This window comes from Punica granatum, chromosome 4, assembly GCF_007655135.1.
Source record: "Punica granatum isolate Tunisia-2019 chromosome 4, ASM765513v2, whole genome shotgun sequence".
Taxonomy (NCBI): Eukaryota; Viridiplantae; Streptophyta; class Magnoliopsida; order Myrtales; family Lythraceae; genus Punica; species Punica granatum.
Window position 1 is genome coordinate 11,301,817 of NC_045130.1, and position 20,156 is coordinate 11,321,972.

The 20,156-nt window shown below is 39.1% G+C and overlaps 3 protein-coding genes across 4 annotated transcripts; 2 read left to right on the forward strand and 1 right to left on the reverse strand.

The window, feature by feature from the left end:
- Positions 1 to 3,045: 3,045 nt before the first annotated feature.
- On the forward strand, positions 3,046 to 7,998 carry LOC116203524. Of its 2 annotated transcripts, none has more exons than XM_031535277.1 (2): positions 3,046 to 3,659; positions 6,698 to 7,998. In XM_031535277.1, the coding sequence occupies exons 1-2, from the start codon at positions 3,267 to 3,269 to the stop codon at positions 7,691 to 7,693; spliced, it is 1,389 nt and encodes a 462-aa protein (XP_031391137.1). In that variant the 5' UTR covers positions 3,046 to 3,266; the 3' UTR covers positions 7,694 to 7,998. The 2 variants fall into 2 exon arrangements, with proteins under 2 accessions (XP_031391137.1, XP_031391138.1); XM_031535278.1 differs by having other exon boundaries at positions 6,701 to 7,998.
- Positions 7,999 to 8,389: 391 nt separating this feature from the next.
- On the reverse strand, positions 8,390 to 12,749 carry LOC116203525 (nucleolin-like). Its single transcript, XM_031535279.1, has 7 exons — positions 12,304 to 12,749; positions 11,098 to 11,193; positions 10,289 to 10,420; positions 10,087 to 10,147; positions 9,585 to 9,709; positions 9,298 to 9,398; positions 8,390 to 8,898 (listed from the first exon to the last, which is right to left on the reverse strand). The coding sequence occupies exons 1-6, from the start codon at positions 12,652 to 12,654 to the stop codon at positions 9,336 to 9,338; spliced, it is 828 nt and encodes a 275-aa protein (XP_031391139.1). The 5' UTR covers positions 12,655 to 12,749; the 3' UTR covers positions 8,390 to 8,898; positions 9,298 to 9,335.
- Positions 12,750 to 15,541: 2,792 nt separating this feature from the next.
- On the forward strand, positions 15,542 to 19,070 carry LOC116203132. The gene is made up of 3 exons (XM_031534792.1): positions 15,542 to 16,468; positions 16,563 to 16,791; positions 18,609 to 19,070. Exons 1-2 carry the CDS (start codon positions 15,865 to 15,867, stop codon positions 16,706 to 16,708), a joined length of 750 nt encoding a protein of 249 aa, XP_031390652.1. The 5' UTR covers positions 15,542 to 15,864; the 3' UTR covers positions 16,709 to 16,791; positions 18,609 to 19,070.
- The last annotated feature ends 1,086 nt before the right edge of the window (positions 19,071 to 20,156 follow it).

The window sequence follows — 20,156 nt, forward strand, 5'->3', positions numbered from 1 at the left end:
AAAAAAATTTGAAAGTTTGAGGGTAATAATGACAAAAAGAAAATTTTGTGGACCAAAAGTGACGAAAATATTAACAGTGAAATTCATTATGTCTCACGAAGTGAACCACAATATATTATTTATTCCTAGAAAAATCATAGAGTTCAATTTGTCTCATGCTCAAATCACAAGGGGATTTTGTACTTTACAAAGTAATAGTCAACTTGTCTCCGACATCTTTGATTGGTATCTTATCTTAACTTGTATCTTATATAGAAGTATTATTATTTAAGGTAGAGTCTCATATTTTAATTATTTCTATAGTTTTCTTAAAACCCCATTTCTATTTATTTTTATGTTTTTATGGAAAAAAAACTTAAAAATTCGACCACTTTCATTCCATTAAAAATAATTTCAACTTACCAACAAGGATTGATTTAAACGGTTCGGTGCTTATTCCGCTTAACTAAGGTTTTGGATTCGAGTATTCAAAATGGAGAAAATTTTTGATTGTGAGAGCTTTATCCCTTAGTAGGCCTTCTCGACTTGAACTGGATTAGTCAACATTCGTAAAGCTCCTGTATATCAAGGTACACGCTGAAAAAAATCACTTTTACTAAATTAATTGCAATTATCAAATATCCATAAAAATAAATCACAATTCTCATAAATCTAACATACTTTTCATGAAAATTAAAATCGAGATTGGATAAAAATATCAAAGCAATTGCGCATGCGCATGGCCAATTAATAAGATTATATAACACCATCCTCAGTATGGATAAAATTTTTCAAATTAAAGTTATGCTTATTCCACGCATAGCGCAGGTTACACACTTTGGTATTAAGAAGATAAAAGGAAATCATATAATATTGTTCAAATATGATTGAAGAAATTTAATATATAAACCAAGAAGAAGAAATAGAGATATTTACTGAAGCGATTTATATTTTAGCTTTCCTAAAAAATTACATAAGATAACTAGCCTATTTATAGGCCAAATTACATAGGAAATTAGATATTGGAATATCCTAAGATACTAATAACTCATAAGATCTTATTCTCAAATATTCTATATCCTAATATGATAAAATAATATCACTAAACATGGAGAACAAGGAAATTTTCATCTTACACATAATCTTCACTTATATAATTTCTTAATTAGAATCAATCGAATAATGCATTTACTTTGCCAACCAGATCTTGTGGTGACAATGAAAAAGGAGTTTATTTGACTGCAATAAACCCCTCTATTCTTCTTTTCATTTTGATGGAAACAATGAATATGTGATTAGTATTGTTTGGAAGTTCAGTGGCAGTCATATAAGTGCTTATTTTATTAAATTTTAAGCAGAATCGTGATTTTTTTCCAGCTGGTTAATAGATAATTATAAAAACTGACTCAACTTATTTTTTATTTTAAGCATTAATTTTAATTTCAGCAATTTCAAATTATTATACTCAAAATGTTTTTGCTTATTTTAAAATCAATACTTATTTTTTAACAATTATATTTTAACTTTTTTGTTTCAGCAATAGCACTCCCAAACCAAGTGTAATATCAGAGGTTTGTAAAGATTTTCTTATTTTATTTGGATATATACATGAAATTAATCAATCCGAGTAGTCATAGATTTACCTTGACATTAGTGCCATGATTCAAAATCAATTTTCAAAGTGCTTTGAGGTTTCTCCCTTCGATAATTGCGTTCAATGTAATGATTCCTCTTCCGCTTTTGAATGAACGACACTGCTATCCATAAATCTTGTCCAAGCACATCTAAGCATAATGTTCGTGTAAAACCTAAGTTAGGTCATATTCTTAATAATGTTTGTGGTATGTTGCTTTTAGCTTCCCTTGCGTAGTCTTTTTGGGGTGAGATAGCCTTGCAGTAGTGTATAGTATGAATAGGATCTCTTCATTTGTCCTTAACAACTGTATACACTAAGAGTTGCACTATGATAAAAGTCCAGACTACCACACTCTTCGAACTTTTGGTTGCATGTCTTTTCCTCTTTTACCTTTTTATGAACATAACAAATTACAGCCACGGCCTAGATTATGCTGTTTCCTCAGGTACAACATAGAGCAAAAGGGTTATAGGTATCACGATCCTATCTCTCACAGGCTTTCAATTCTTGTCATATCCATTTTTTGGGACACAAGATGTTGCCAGTTCGTCAATAGTTATGCGGTTCCTTCGAATGTCACTCATTTATTCGTCAATACATTGTATGGCAGCAAGCCATGATGGATATATTACCAAGGCTTTAAGGTTGTTTGTATACAAATTCCAAACTATAAGGGGAATTTTCATCCAAATTATTAGTCAAACGGCCCATTTTGACCCGCGGCAACGCACGGACCATTCTATCGAGTCTCTAGATTACAATAAAACATTGTCCAAAGGAACATAATCGTTTGCCAGTCAAGACAAACATCAAGTTCACATAGCCTATAAGCTAGATTTCAATTTAAACATTTAAAAGAAACGTGGGTAAACACACATAATTTACTCAAACTTAAACAAATTAGTCAGGCCTTTAAGTCGAGTATTGAATATTTGGCTTAAACCCAAGCCATGGAAGTAGAATGTTCCAAGTGGCATATTATTCACCGAATTTATAGAATAAAATTCAAGATTTTATCGAATGTACCTCCCATTTTGAATTTACACCGAATCTATTCGCTTCCACCCATAGTATTCATGTGAAATCTACGAATTAATTTCGTAGATTTAATAACCATGTGCCGGAGAGGGCAGGTGTGCAACCCTTCATGATGAAAGTGGCCCTTTTTGAGGTTAGGTCTTATCTCGTCACCGGGCTTGGACATTACGTGCAGAACTCTATTTGCGTCTCGTATCAGAGTCTAGATCCTGGACACATTTTAATGTTTACTCTATTTAGGCGTCTCCGTTAGATATTTGTTTATGGGTGGGGTTGATGACTGGACCGAAGTGGTAGACGAAATGGCGATGTTTACGACAAAGTGGTCGCGAAAGTTTTCGAGGAACCGAAGTATTGGCTCGGAAAATGTTAGGGATCAAAGTTAGAGTTCACTCTTTTTCCGGATTCGAAAATTGAAAATCAGGATCATATTTTCACTATACGTAATGTTAGGGGCTATATGGTTAATTTCCCTGTTCTGTCTTCTCACTTCTGGCTAAGTATCTGGCTGACAATTGACATCCGGTGACGGCGGGCAACCCACCGGCCGGCGGCGATCGTTGCAAAATCAAAGGTCTCTCGCTCTCTCTCTTTCTGTCGACCAGATAACTCCATGGATCACTCCGATTACTACGCAAGCTACGACCAGCAGCACGTTCAGGGGACTTACGACCCATCTCAGCCATCGCAGCCCCACTGCTCATCCTCAATCGCCGGCCCCGCCACGACGGCGGCGGCCCAATCCTCCTCCTCCTACTATTCCTACGATCCCCAGCACTGCGCCGCCTATTACCATTCCCAAGACTACGCCAATTACTACTATCAGCAGCACCATCAACAGCCACCCGAAACTCATCAGCAGCAGCAGCATTCCCAGAATTCTCAGTTATACCAGGAACCTCACTTGCCCTCCCATCAGAACCCTTATTACGAGCAGGCTGCTCAGAATCCGAGTTCGGATCCTTGGCAATCGAGTGTTTCTGCCCATAGAGGAATTCACCACCCAGTAAGATTTTCCATCTGTTCCTTTTCAAATGTATTCCGGCATGTATTATACGTTTAGCTATATGTGACTGCATAGGACATGCTTGTGTATTTGACTAGAAGATGGAAATGTCGTTCAAGTTGGGAACTTGATGCATATTATTAGAGTTCTTGCCTCGTTTGATGTGCTGGATCATTATTCAGTCGGTATAGTTACAACCGTCGGTTGTAATGGTTCATAGAGCTTGTTGATCGGCTCCTTGTATAAGCTATTCGGCATCTTCAAAATTCACCATTGGTTTATCGTTTCCGTTTTGGCAGTTCGATGCAGTTGTTCTTGAAATGTTCTGTGTATAGGCTTTGGGAGGACAGTAATGAAAAATACAATAAGATGGAGCTGTTTGTTCTTGTTTTTGCTTGATGTGCTATTTGGATTATAATCCATAAGGCTAAACTGCACTTATTTGAGTAATCATGAAGTCCAAGTCCTGCATATGATTTAAGATGGAATTGGGCTGTCTCTGCTTCTGTTATGGAGGAGCGAGCTACCTGCTTGACATGCCTTGGTTGCTTTTGTCTTGCAAGGGTTAAGTTTTTCTCTCTTCCCCTAATCTCAGATAAAAAGTTTTAAGGTTAAAATGCTCCTTACTCATGGACAGAAGCCAGTGCTATGTTGTAGATTCATAATATTTTTCACAGAAGTTTGGTATGTTTGATTGTATAAGCCTGTCTCTTGCTCTTCTTCCTCAGGCTCATTCTGGGATTTTATTGCAGCACTCAACTGATAGGTTCTAGGTATTATATTCTGCAATTAATTTCTTCTCCAGTATGCAAAATTGTTTCTCTTCTTTTAGACAAAGCAATCAACATGAAACTAAATGGATTTGAGATAGGGGAACTCCATTTTAAAATCAACTGACTCGTTGACAGCTTGAGTTGTCTTTCTTTTTTTCTTTAATCTGTCATATCATCAACATAAAAGCTATACAAATTTGCACATTCAAAGCTGTCTCCAGTTCTTTCTCATTTCTAAGATTGACATAATAATTTCGTAAATTTGTTTCCTCTAAACTCTTGTAAGGAAGCATGATGTGCCTTGCTTTTTCTCTGAAGCCTGATAACAATTAGGAGTTGCCGTCTACATCTTTATCACATTCACTATTTGAGATGGCAGAGTAAAACTATACCAATGATTACCCTGTGCGTGCATGGGATTCAGACTAGTTTGTAAAGTATTCTCACTCCATTCAAATCATCAGTTTGAACAATACCATTGTTGTTGCTTTCTTTTTTTTTGTGAGGATAAGTAATTTGGCCAATTTTGCGCTCTTGTTTGGCTTCTCATTAAAGTTATACTCAGCCATGTTTTACTGATGCTGCTGTTCAACCTTCTTTGGTCGAATCTGCTACATATAAAAATGAAAATGGAAAGGGATCCTCGTATAAATTGGCCCCTACAAGTATTCTCACTCCAGTCAAATCATCACGTTGAGTAATATCATTTGGCTTTTTTTTTTTTTTTTATCTTTCTTTCTTTTCTATCGGATTAGATTTTCGCTCCCCCATTTTTTTTGGCTTCTCATAAAAGTCATATTGAGCCCCATTTCACTGATTCTGCTGCTCAACTTCTCTGGTCGAATTCACTGCATATAAGAATGAAAATGAAAAGGGATGCTTATATTAATTGGCCTGTACAATATATGGGGATTCCACTACGAAGGGTTCAAATCATACGTACCAGACATGATATCAGGCTTCTTGCAGTTAATCTCTTTCCATTTGTATTTTGACAAAAGTACTTGGTGGATATTGCAGTTAGCTCTCTATTCAGGATGTTTGAACTGAAATCGCAGGGATGATTCTAATTTTTTCTTTTGAGCCATGCATTTGTTCTCATCTCTTTTATTGGCTGGGAGAGCCATATCATAGTTCAGCACACACAAGATGGGTTCCCAGATCTTCATAGTTCTCAATGGAGAATCTTCTGATAGGTAATTCTTAATTTTGGTCGACTCAGAGATATTATCCCTGAATCAATGCTTGAATCCAAAGCCCGATAAAGAAATACCTTTTGTTGATTTGGCACTGTCTCGTCGAGAAAAAGGTGAAATGAAGCGGACTTTGAGATTCAGCAATTGATGAAATATTGAGTATCAACCACATGTGGTATCACTTTGGTTGCTTCTCAACTACTACAGCTGTATTTGTATGGTCTGACTGGCGATGCTCGAGTCTCAAAGCCTGATAAAAAAATGCCTTTGTATTGTTTTTGTGGTTTATTATGGAGAAAATGTCTTCGAGGAAATGGGCCTTGTGACTCGATCATTGATTAGTCTTGGAGCCTCTCTGATGTATGCCGTGGTTTCTTCACACCATTGGTGAGATTGATCCAGAACTGGGAAAGAGCAAATGTCTTCTTATGCATTTTGTTGCTTATCAATATCAACTGGCCTGCATGTGCTATTTGACTAATCTCATGTGATCTGCATTACATGTTCAAATTTATAATGTCATGATTCACCTGTCAATTCAAGATATTCTTCTCTTCATTTTTTTATTCATATTAAACTAATTAATGGGCTGCAGGTCTTTTCCATCCAAATTTTGCCCTTTTCCTTTAAGGCCTGCCCCTTAAACTCCTGAAAATGTTCTTCTTGTTCCATTGTTTTGATCGCAAATTTTTATTTCCTTTTTCCTCAATAATTAACGTTTTGAGATCAATTATATATTTAGTGATTTTCTGTGACATCTTCTCCAGTATGAAGCAGTGGAAAATGGTGAAATGGATTTTGAATTCAAAGTTGAGTAGGTTTTTGTGCTGATTCCTTCCATTCTTGATGGATTTTGAAAAACAAGTTCTCAATGAGTAATTATTTTCTGGTGTCCTTTTCATGTTCTGTGTTACTTGCAGTTTTTCCCTTTGATTTTTTGTCCATAATATCTGTTTGTTATATCTTTGGGTTGTTTCTTTTTTACTTTCTCATGTTTGTTGATTACTGCTCTCATATATCACTTGATCATGCCAAGACTTACCCAATGCTGCATGTCGTCACTGCTCAGCAGATGGGGCAATCTGAAAGCATTGGGAAAGGAGGGAGAATAGGCAACCGGCAGTCTAAACGAGGAGGAAAGGCTGGCAGCCGAGGTGCACAACAAGGCCCTCCTATGGAACAAGAACCTGGAAGTGCTCCAGGCCGACTCCCAAGAATGGTACGTTGTGAGCTCTGTAGGGTTGAATGCAACGCACCTGAGATCTTGGAACAGCATAAGAATGGAAAGCGCCACAAGAAGAACCTTCGAGTCCATGAAGAGCTGCAGAATCTCAAGAAGCAGATGAGCGAACCTGAGAAACCTGCAGAAAATCTTCCAGCTGAGACTAGACCACATGAGGAAGGGGCCTGTGGGGCTGGTATGAAGAGGAAAATGAAGGGAGGCAGGGGAGGCAAGTTTCTTAAGGCTGAATCAGGCCTGAGACGGCCAGTGGGGTCAGCCCAACCGAAAGAACCAGCTTTTCCATTCATTTGTGATCTGTGCAATGTTAAGTGCGAATCCCAGGTGGTCTTCAATACCCACCTGACTGGGAAAAAGCATTTGTCGAAGATGAAGAGGTTCCAGAGAAACCAGTCTCTCAGTAGCAAGTCTCAGGTGTTTGGCCCGCCTTGCGCAAGCTCAAGTCTTCCGGTTTCTTCAACCTCGGTTACTCTGGAGGCCAACAATCAGACCAGTGGTTCTGAGCCTCTGGCTCTTTTGTCGGTTAATGGAGTTTCCTCTTCGGACCCACAGGTCCTTTTGGCTCAGATAATAATGGATTATGTGCGATCTCAAACCCATGGAGTTCCTCAGCAGGGCCAAGCATTGGTGCCTGGGTCGGGCTCAGGGACTCAGAACCAGCAAGGTCAGCAGATACACGATTCAGAAACCGCATTAGAAACCTCAGCTCTTCCTCCTGGTACCAGGATAGAGACCAAAACCATGACTGAAGTATCATCGGGGGAAGCTGTTTCCTGTGGGCCTGCAAGTTGCAGTGAGACAGCTAAGGACATAGGGCCACAGTGAACTTGGTCATGCTTTGTTTTTGAGAAGATTGGTCTTCTGAATTTCAGAATTCATGAATCTCGACAGATGTTGAGACCGATGAACATGTACGAATTCATGAATCTCGACAGATGTTGAGACCGATGAACATGTACGTATGGAGGGAGAATTTCGCCAATCTCATTTGTATGAACGGGAACATGATTTTCTCGCCACAGTTTTTTTCTGGATTGTAAGTGCTCTCTCAGCAAATGCGGCGGGAAAAAGAAGCATGAGAAATGATTATTTTTTTTCCCCTTCCTACATTGCAACATTTTTTGATGATTTATCCAAAGTTTTTAATTGAAAATTCTAGCGTGGTTGTCAAATAAAAAAATATATTTTAGTTGGCAATTTCTTAACCGTGAGATTTTAGTAGATAAATCTCATCCGTTCACGGGCTTTATTTGTGAAAAATGACAAATTAAATCATATTGGTTTTATTTTTCACACTTTTCTCATAGATTTTCCGATGATGCGCGACTACACTCGAGATTGAGCTGATGGGGTGAACCAACTAGAATAAGTCACCCATCACGCTAGACTGATCCCGTTTAGCATATTCTCATATCAACCTTGCCAGTTTCTTCAACCAAAACATATTCTAATTAAAAATAAAAATAACATCTGAATAAAAAAAAATAATAAATAAATGTCGGCAGGATGCAGAGGGTGGTGATAAGTAAGAGTAGGAATTGTTTTGGCCTCACCACGTAATAGCATGGAATGATTAATGTCTTAACATTTTCCTGATGCTACTAACCCGAAATTGAGCAACACGAAATCAGATTTAGCCAAGGAAAAGGGGGAAGAAATCATACGTGATGTTACATTTTCAGCCCATTGTCGGCCAGCAATACAACAATCAGTAATGACTGGAGCCTCTGTACTAGCTAATGAATCCATGTAAAAAAACATTACTTCTATCCAAAAATTCAGAGACTCATCAACTGGATCCATGCTACTAGTTAGGGCTAGCAGTAGTTCCAATGAAGTCCAATCAGAGGACATGCGTCGCCAGCGCCTGCCTTCCATTCGGAAAGCAGAGCTAAAGCAGCCTTTTTCATCACTGACCTTCCCAGGAAGCTTGTCCATGAGTGCGGGACCAAAGGATTCATCCCTGTCAATGTCCGGTTTAAACCATAACTACTCCGCCACAAGCCTTGGCCTGCTATTGTCTGGCCATCCTGTCCAAAAAAGCCAGAGTTTACTCGAGTAAATGCTTTTACATTGCATCGTAATTCGAATAAATATCCTAATTAATGATTGCTACTACTACTATACAATTACCATGTAATCTAAACATCGTTTTCCCCACCTAGAAGTTTAAAGAGGAAAACTAGGAACTTTTTCCACTTCTTCAAACCAAAGGTGGCCATAACTTAATGGTAAAAACATAAGAGATTACTTTACAGTTCTTTAGGGAAAAATGGTGTTGATCCGTTAGATGACTTCCGATAATGGATAATATTTTGATTCATTAACCAAAAGCATAAGGAAAAAAAAAAATGTTCCCTGATATTTATGCTCTCGCCTAAGAGCAGTTACAGAGATTGAACTTGCTTCGGAGCATAAGGGATGCATACCTTGTTTGATATGCCAGGAATAATCCAGTCAAGAGCTCTCACTCAGGACCTTGAATCATGTTGCACCGCTCAGCAATCTTCCGAAAATCATCAAGGCCAAGCTGTAACATAGAAGAATGACTCAGTTCTATACAGTGACTCCAAATGTGAAGCTTGGTTAAACTAACAGTATGCAACCTCTATCAATTCCAGTAAAAAGCAGATGGGTGAAGTTGCTCCCACTTTCGCATTGCCATACTTTATGGGCTATAAAGAAATGGGAAACAAGGGTAGGGAAAAGTTCAGACCTTCCCATCTCCATCGGCATCGAAGCAGTGGATCATGTCAAGGAGTTCCTTATCTGTCCATGTGAAATCATGTGCAGTTGCTACCTTTGCTAAATCCTTCATGTTTATACTGCCTTTCCCAGCTTCTGCAAAACCACATTTTCTAATCACCATGAGAAGAAGATATCTCCAGACTCTTCACAAAATCAAATGAAAGAAAAGGATTTTTTTTAAAAAAAAAAGGAAAGAAAAAAAAGGGACATAATCAAACAAGGCATAGAGTGAGATTTTTTATTCTTTTTAACCAAAAAGATGCATGCTTTATGACCAGATCATACATGGAAAAACCATAATTTTATAGGCACATCTGCCTTTTAAAGCCCTTTAATCCTTCTCAACATCAGTATTTATGATCACGAAGAAAATCCCAATTCAAGTATGGTAATCATACGAAAATTGCTTCAAGGTTCACGTAACAATGTCATGCCCAAAGATGCAACACAAAGAAAAGGAAACGATTTACCATCAAACTGAAAGAAGTGCAGAATCACTTCATCCTCAGTCATCTTCACCCTACTACTGAACTGCACAATAAGGGAAGGACTAATAAGAAAAGAGCAAGACTGCAGAGCGTTTCTTTACAACAAGAAAGGGGGAAAAAAATCCCAGTCAATTGATTTGAATATATATAATTACTTAAAAAAGAAAAGAAATTGAGACCATACCAATGATCTGCTCTTTCCTTTCCGTGATTCCCCCCGAACCTCTGTCCTCCTCGCTCTTCCCTTTGGATCGACATCCTCAACTTTTCCAGGAGATGCTATTTCATTATTTCCTCGCAAAGAAAGTGCAATTGCCTGAAACGTGGCCAAAATACAACTTAGAACATATCCTTTCTTGAGAAACCAGAACCTCAAACACACTAAATATAAAGTGAGAAATTCATCTGTCATTATGAGCGGAAGGCTATGATAATCAATACTTTGTTGAACAATATTGTCAGTGGCACTTGCTTCTCTTATATTATGGGTAAATATTTAATATGCATAGCTTACGAATAACTTCATTGATCTTGTCCGTGTTATTTACACTTCAGCTCAGTCCTTTATAGTTCAATCTTTAAGATTTCGTTTCCTCAGCGAATTTGCCAACGGCATCTGTTAAGATGTGAGGGGCTTGCTTCTTTTTTTCTTTTTTTTTTTGGCTAACGCGGGGTGTCCGGGCTTTGCCCGACTAATCCCCGACGCTCCGTGAACCCCCGCGGCGCACGGAACGGATAATCACGCCAAAGGCGCTCCGATGGCTCCAAGGGGTTTCGAATCCGGAATCGGGTGGATATTTAAGCTCCTCCTTACCACTAGGCCATACTCCTTGGAGTTTGAGGGGCTTGCTTGTTGGATATTAGAAAACTTCAACCAGTTTCCATCAACGCAGAAAATATTATGAGAAAATATAAGATCTCATTGTTGAACCTTCTAAACTTGTTCTAATTAAACACATTAATGTTTCTAGATGAGATGCAAGTATACATTACCTGCATGAGCTCATCGTCATCATCAACAGAGTCTGATTTGATTGGAACCTTTTTCACTGGAGTCTTTCTTTTCGGGGTTGACATTCTTCTCTTTCCCTGGCATAGAAGATGAGCAAAGACACAATTAGATGAACAAGATTGTACTGAAAAGGGTTAAATGGTAATAGTCTCCCTACTATTAACTGCCCAAGTGCACAAAAGGCCTCAAAAACCTAAAGAAATCATAAGCTTTCCGACACCAACAACTGTCGGGGTCCTAAATTCTCGTGCACCCATACGTTTTATCTCGGCAAGAAATCGTAAGTGAACATGCTCAAGACAGATTCAGATTTTAACCCGTCACAAGCGAAAAAGTGAAAGCCTTGGCAAAAAGCTTGGAATTTCTACTGTCATATAGTCTGGTATCGAGTTGATCATCGAAGAAAAGGAGAATGCAGTAACTGGATTCAATAGTTACCCAAAAGAATTCTGGTGCACTAGACATCCCAAATGACAAAAACTCCTTAGGAAACAGCTACTGGAAATCCTATCAGGATCAAAATGACCTTGGTAACTTTTAATTATTTTTGGGGCAAAATATATTTTAGTACCATATCATATATATATATATAATATAGTGCATAATTGAGTGAGGCAACAGCATATAGCTGCCGGAGATGTGTATTGATAAGGGGAAAAGTGGAAATACGAGGATCTTGGAACTGAAAAAAGTCTAGAGGAGAAACTATAATCTATCTCATCAGAGTGATAAAATGTTCAACCATCACTTAGCTGAATAAACTTATCATCTAAATCTCCTGCTACAAATAATCCCATTCAACTCGAAAAAATTCGCAGGACTAAGGATGCTTTCAAAAGTTCTGATTCTCGAGAGTGAGAGCTGCTGCTTCCTAAAACAACGACGATGACCAGCATCATCCCTTCACTCCTTCAGATGTTCGCTACCACCCACGACCGTATTACTTTTAAAAGCAACAAGTAGGGTTACTGATCATCAACAGGCAACGGTGGGACTACATAAAATACAAATTCTCAAAAAGAGAAGATCTTTACGTGCTCGCAGCTACAATCCACCATCTCTAATGATCACGAGAGCCCCAGCACAGGGAAATCGGAAAAGGGTCGGTGTAATTTAACTGGACACATGAAACTAACCAATCAGATCAATGAACCGAACAACGCGATGGAAAGGGAAGTAGAAGAAACCTTCTTCCTAGTCGACCCAGGAGCCGAATACTCCTCATCTTCATCATCATCATCATCATCGACACCACCGGCCTCGTCCGGGTCAGGCTCGTAATCCTTGTCCTCATCATCCAGCTTCCTCTTCCCCTTATCATCAACCTTTCTAGCGGACCTTCGACTGGGGCTCTCCATCAGAGAGCTAGCGATTTTGGGGAGGCCCAAAGCGGCCATCCTCTTCCTGTTCTCCTCAATCCTTGAGAGCCTCTGAATCTCGTACTCCGACAACCCCTTACTCCCGGCGGGAGGGCCGGAGCCTTCGGGAACTTCCTCTTCGCGCTGGGGACCGGCGCGAGAAGACCGGCGCCTCGGCATTGTTTTATTTCCGGTGCTCGACTGAACTGAAGAAAAAGCAACGCGCGGAATCCCCTTCCTCCATCTCCTCCGCCGGCTTCCACCGCCAATTCACCGATTCAGCCACTCAAATCAATATTGACTAAATTGACAATTTGGTCCTCAAAGATACCTGCCTAGTAGAATTAGTCCCTGAATTATTATAATTGTGCAAATTGGTCCCACGCGCGCGTTTGGAACGTTTTTTTGTCCATCTTTCCTTCCAGTCCCAGATAGAAAAGGCTAACATGCTGCGTTAGCAACTGACTTGAACTGATGAGCTCCACGTTCGCCTTAATGGACCCGAAACCCCCAAAATAGAAAGGCAAATCCCCCAAAACCTGCGATTGAACCCTCTAAGATCAAGTCTCTTGCCCTAAACCTAAGATCAAGTCTCTTACCCCACATTACAATGTTTGTCCGAATTTATAATAGATTTTTATGCTGAAGAAAAAGCTATATATATATATATATATTTTGCAATATGAGCATTGAGACGACAAAGTTAATTATCATCGATTTTTCCTCTGGTAACTCTTACCGTTTGTTTGGATAGAAGGAAAATGATGGGCAAAAAATGCTCGTAAGAAGTTACCCGCTCCTCCCTTTCCTTTTCCTCATGCAAACAAGGGGTTAACTCTGGGTTCTGGCCAGTGAAATTGGTGCATTCTTCTTTTGGATCAATGGCCAAAAGATCATGTAAAAATTGGCCGGTGGAAGTGAAGGCAGCTGCAAATGACAAATTTTATGTAGAAAATTGGAGGTTTCTTCTGATCAACATCTATCTACCTATCTATCTATGCATCCATCCATCCGGCCGGGGACCTATGGGGGGCAGTGGGTGGGTTTTCCCCACCTGCACCCCATCCTCCTTTTTTTTTTTTAAATTAAAATTTTAAAATTTCAATCTTTTCCAATATTTATTAAATTTTAATTATACAAATCTCTTTTTTCTAGCAGGTATCACTTGATAATCTAAAATTTACGAGATTCGATTAATCTAAATTCAAACAAGGTCAACCCACTAAGAGATAAACTTCTTCCGATCGTGAATTTTCTCCGATTACAAAACTTGCACCGAATGACTTACCAAAAAATAACAAGCGCAGGCTTACCTAAAACTAGTCCACGCTAATAGAAAGTCTATTTCAATTCTTCGTCAATTTTTCGATTCAACAATTAGTCATCGATTTAGATAGTCTCTTTTTATTTGTGATTTTTTGGTGCGTACCACTTAATATTCGAAAATTCCATTAGGTTGGATTAATATAGGTTCGAGCAAGGTCGACTCATTAACGAATAAACCTCTCCCGATCATGAATTTTCTGCAATCACATGACTCACACCAGATGCAGTACGTGCCATGCCTGATAATATAAAAAATTATTAAAGAAGAATATGTCATAGTAATAATTATTGACAAGAAAATAACAATTGATTTAACGTCATAAATAAAATTGTAATGATATATAATATATCACTAGAATAAGTAAAATTTAAGTTATACATCTATAAAAAAAGTGGTTCAATAAGCGGTACTTCAAATATTTCTTTTTCTTTTCTTACATAAAATATATGTTCTTACCGACATTTGCCTTTCTTATTTCTTTGGAAATTAATTAATTAAATTGATTATATATGTGATTTTTTGAGAGTTAATAAGGTTTTTTAATTATAATGAAGTTTTTTTTAGTTCATTTAATACTTTTGATATAGTAATAGATATTTGCAATTGATTTTGAGTACCATATACTTTTACCAGTTATATAATAAGTTTTGATATATCATAATTATTTTCTTCTTATTAAAAATACGGGTTTTCTTGCCCCGTGCAGACAAATATATATTGTAGTTACATAATTCAAACTTAATTTTTTAGTTAAATTTAAAAAATTTCATAAAAATATATTTCTTTTTTTCTATAGTATATAATATCTAATAATTATTGTCAGCATCCCGTTTTTGTCCACCGGCTCTAGGGAAGGGCATCGACAGCACTTTTGACCACAACCCTTGAACCGTAATAGAAAACCGTCGGGTAACCATCCTCTTATCACTCACAGTTGGGTCAGCCATGTGAACTAGACGGTCCAGGAGCAAGGCGCAGAGTGTCATAGCACAATAAGAATTCAAAACCGACGACTTGGCATGATCACGTAGATGAGGGGCAAAATCGTCATTTTATCACTCATCGGAGGGAAGTATTTTTTATTAATCGCCTAAGCATTCACGGCTTTTAAATTGCATTTTTTAATTCACCTTTAATTTGACATTTTTCAGGCCTTACGTGCGTCAAATTTGAATTTCAAAATCTAGAACAAAACTCGAGGCTGAAAAATGTTTTTTTCTATATAATATCGATCCCTGAATTTTTCTGAACACAATGGTGGTCCTAGATTATTTTTCAGATGTCCGGTTGAAAAGACAAGAATTTCAAGCCTTGCATGCAGCGATGTTGATTTTTTTTTTCAAAATTCAAGTCGATGCGCGGGATTGAAAAGTATTTTTCTACATAATATAGATCCTTGAATTTTTCTGAACACAGGTGTTTTCAGATTATTTTTCGGATATCCATTCGAAAAGACGAGAAATTCGAAAATAATCGTGCAATTACTATTGACGTGTGTCAGAGGTTCAATATCGATTTTATCGAGATTCGATCTCCATTGATACAAATTGAAATTCTCATAGAGTCTACTAGTTCTCGAATTTCACGATTTCGAAATTCTCATTCCAAAAATGTCGACAGATTCTGAGAAATCAAATTTTCATCCGAAAGAAGCCCCGTACGAAAAAAAAAACATAAAAGTGCATATATATATATATATAGCAGAGCGTCGACCCCCATTTTTTATTTGTTCTCCTTCTTTCTGCCTGCCTCCTTTTCTTTTTTTCCTTTTTCTTTTCTTGTAGCCTGCAGGTTGCTTTTCCTTTTTTTTTTTTCCTTCTTCTCGGCAATCTTCCCTGCAACCTGCAGCTTCTCAGATAATCATCATCAAGTCTGCTCTTTTCCTTAGGCCCGTGACCTCTGATCAGAACCGGGTCAGCTCTCTCTCCCTCTCGACTTTGGCTTCACGGAGATGGACAGACCATCACCAGCTGGGGAGTTTCCTTCTGAGCTCAGCTTCCCTTCCCCCTTTCGACTCTCTCCCTCTCGGGTTCTCCATTTTAGCAGACTCCACAGCCACTGCCATGGCTCTCTTCATCTCTTCATCATCTCTCCACACCTTAACCACTATCACAGCCCACATACAAGGCCCGTTGCTCAGCTCACTCCTATCCCTCTTCTGCCGCCGGTCCCTCTCCTTTTTCTTCGGTGACAGCAGTTGCTTCTCCTTGGCTGCCATCAACTCATCTCCTTCCCATCTTCATCGTCTTCATCATCATCACAAGCTCCTCCTTCCAGCTTCTCTCCCTGTTCCTGCAAGAAAAAACAAAAACACAGACCAGCACATTCTTCTCTTCATCCCAGAACCATCTCACTCCTTCTCCTGGTATGCATCAGCCACGGCGGTTCATACAGCTCTCCTCATTCCTCAGTTGCTGTCCGTGGTTCCCGAGCCCCCGGCTCCAGCACTGCTGCTCCGTTTCCATCTGCAGCCGCTGGTCCGAGCCCTTGCCGAGCTGAGCGGCTGCCTGGCCGCTATCCTTCCTCCTCGAGACATAAAACAGTGGCTGTTGCAGCTCCTTCCCGAGCTCCCTGAGCTCACGACTGCTTTGCTCTCTCATTTGCTATGTGTTGCTATTCGCCTCGAGCTTTCCAGCCCGCAGCAGAGCTTGCCTCCTTCCATACCAAGTTGAGTCCCGCCTTGGTTCCCCTCTTTCCGTTTTCCTTTTATTTGCTTGCATTACTATTGTACTCCTCACTTTCTTTTGGCTTTTCCTTGCAGTTGAGTCCCGCTCGAGCCCCCGCCGAGCACCATGGATGTCATCTAGCCCCTCCTCGTGTTTGTGGAGCCGAGTTGGAGCACCGACTTCCTTCGATGTGGCTGCAGCTTTTGCTGTCATCCTGCTGCCCCTCTCCTTGCGGCCGTAGTGTCCTTGGACAGCCCATTCCGGCGCCTACTCACGGACAAGTCAAAGCCTCACATGGTTCGTCCCGACACTTGCTTGGGAAAGGTATAATATCCGATGTTAGTGGCATGACTAGGCCTCTATTCTTTTGTTTAGTTCAATGGTTGCATGAATGACAATAATGGGTGAATGTTTTGGTTGATAACAAAAGAACCGGTTTAATTATAAAAGTCGACTCTTTAAAATCAAGATGTGTGTGGGGTGAATCGACTCGAACATGAACTTGTTTTAAAGAATTGGACTTAAAACAAGTTGCTTGAAATGTGAATGAACTGTTACGAATTCGGATTCCATGTGCATTTGGACTTAAGGGATAAAACTTGCCAGAAAAAACTTTAAACCGGCCTAATCAAATCCACTCGGGCATAAAACCGACAAATTAGATTTTGTTGTGATTGTGTATGCCGTGTTCATGTGCTTCACGATGTTTTGATGCATTTTTTATTAAAACCTCACACAAACTGGTTTAATCATGTAAAATCGTTTAAAATTTGGACGACCCTTCAATGGCCGGATCGACGACTCGAAACCCACAAATTTATAGCATTTGACAAATTTTAATTAACTCGATAATTCCACAAACGAGGGAATCGAGACGTTTCACTTGGCTAAATAAATCACTCGGCTTTTTTACATAAATTGCATGTACCGGTCAATAATCTGTAATCGTGTCGACAGTTTAAGAACTGTTGGCTATGTCCTTTTAAAACTCATGATTTAAAAAGTACCGAGACACATGTCACGCAGAGCATAGATATCTAGACAGTACTCGTGTACATTGACTTGAGTTTGGGCCCGGTTTGAGGCGGTTCAAGTCGAGGTGCACAAGTCCTCTTTAGACCACTTTCAGGCGGAGCGACCATTTTCTTGGTTCTCTCGATGCTCTCATGACCCCGATAGACTCAAGGGATCGGTGGACACCGGCTACTGACTTTCGATAATCTGTGTCACGTGATCTCGACTTTCTACATGCACATTGCACATTTTTCCAGTTCAAGGGCATGACCACCGGTTTTTGATCCGCCGACACCCTAAACATTATAATGACCAAAACATACCGAATAAGGAAAGGGACGAGCGCCTATCAAGGTGCGATTGCCGCTCGTACACCCTCCCTTTTCTATCTGTATGTTTATGTCACCCTAGTGTAGATTGGTACGAGTGGGGATGGCCGGTGAAAGGTTGTCCAGTCCCACATGGGTCATGTGCAATGATCTTGGCACCCTCGTGTTGTTTCATGCCCCAATTTCCCTAAGTTTGTGTTTAGAACGGGTCAAAATACAAAAACAAATTAATCTCAAACCCGGCTTAATCAAACATGGGCAAGTAGTTAAGCAGAAGTTTAGGTTTCGAGTTTCAGGTGAGAACACACTCTTGTCATAATCTGTTAAGCCCTCACTGTTATCAAACAAAACAATTTAAAGTTAACTCATAAATTCGAGACTTGACTACAGATATCATGTTTGTTGGGTCCTTTAAAGTACTGTTGAATACTACTTACCCTCCCAGGGCAGTCTATGACCGATGCAGATCGAATACATCGTCTGATTTGTCTGTTTAGGATAGGAACTTTTTTTTTTCGGTTACAATAGGAGACTCATGGCCTAGTACAAGGAAATGGAAAGGAAATCTAAATAAAGGAGCACAGGTATTCCCACTAATGAGAATCGAAACCGGAACCTCTAGGTTACCAGGTGAGGGTGTTAGCACTGCACTACACCCCCTTTCTCAGGATAGGAACTTGTTTGTCAAGCAACTCTATTCATATATTCTTAATCACGTAAATCTGGCGATAATACACAATTTGTTAATTTTCTTCTATCTTGATCTGCTTTTCACCTGTTTTGTTTGTTTTCATGCAGTTTGAGCCCGCACCCATAAGATACGATGCACATGGGGTCCAACGTCCCTTTACTGTCAACCACGGGGTCCAACGCCACCACACACCGAGCGTGCGCGACCTAAGTGCAATATGGGGTCTCACCTTGAGTCACTGTCTCGACCCGTTTAGTATCTATGCGAATGATGACCCGGGTCAGGACAAGTGAAGCATGGTTAAATAATCACTTGGGAGCTCGACCGGTCCCATGGCTATCTTGAGGACCATTCTGTCATCTTGAAATCCGTCGGTTTGGTCGGACCTGATCTCCGACCCTCACGAGCCTACATGGCTTTAATTTCGGTTTCGATCATTTAAACTACACGGTGAGTATGCGTGGAATAATGGTCGAGCACGAATCGATCGGAATTCAATCGTTGTAATTTATATTTTTATTTATTTGAGAGAACAGTGTAAAGATTATTTTGTATATTTATTCATGTAAGAATCTCGGTCGGTGAGTGAAAGGTCCGAATGCTGAATCGGTCGAATCGATCTACTTACCTAGGGACGAGTAAACCCAATGCTTCACGGTTTCGATTCGCGCGGGATGTCGACCATCACAGTCTGATGAACCGTTACCCAATGATAGCGAACCGATTCCTTGATGTACGGGCCTACTTTTCTCTCGGGCTCTAAGTCTGAATCGACTGTTATCTTCAAATTTACGGTGTCAAAACGGGTAAAACGAGTGCAACCTAATCATGCATTAAATAAATAAATGTGGCAAGCCCTAGGCAAATAGAGTACCAATACGGCGTGCGAAATATAGGCCCCGCACATAACAAAACCCCCCAAATTTGAAATTTTCGGTTCTGCAAGACCAATGCCTTAGCAAATTAAGTGTATCACATACCCCTAGAGCCCGGGTAACTCACCGACCCTCGATTTTTGCGTCGTAAACAAGTAGTGGCGACTTAGTCTCACTCGTATCCGTCACGCGTCCCCACGGGAAGATGGACACTCCCAAGTCGTGCGATCAGTCGCATGCATGCAGATCCCGACGAGACGAAATTTTGGTTCGCACAATTATATATGCTAATATCTTTAGGAATTATAATTAATTCATATATTACTACCATATTCGATAATTGGAAGTAAAGTAGTGGTGTAACTTTTTCAAAATTATTATTTTTCTAATTCGATAAAAAATTAGTAATTATAAGTTTTGAAGATAATTTTGTAATCATCACATTTACGCATAAGCTTCAAAAATATATTAAAATAAAAATAAAAATATTTCATGTACAAATATGTTTATATAAAATAATCATATTTATGCATAAGTTTTGAGGATACATTAAAATTAAAATATCTCATGTCAAATATATTTGTACATATATATTCAAATTATTAACATTTTTTATTTATAAAAATCTTAATTTATATGCAATTAGTAATTTAATATTTATAGATGCTGATCATATTTATGCATAAGTTTCAAGGATATATTAAAATGAAAATATTCTATATTCAAATATATTTATACATATATATTAAAATTAATGAGCATTTTTATTTATCAATTCTA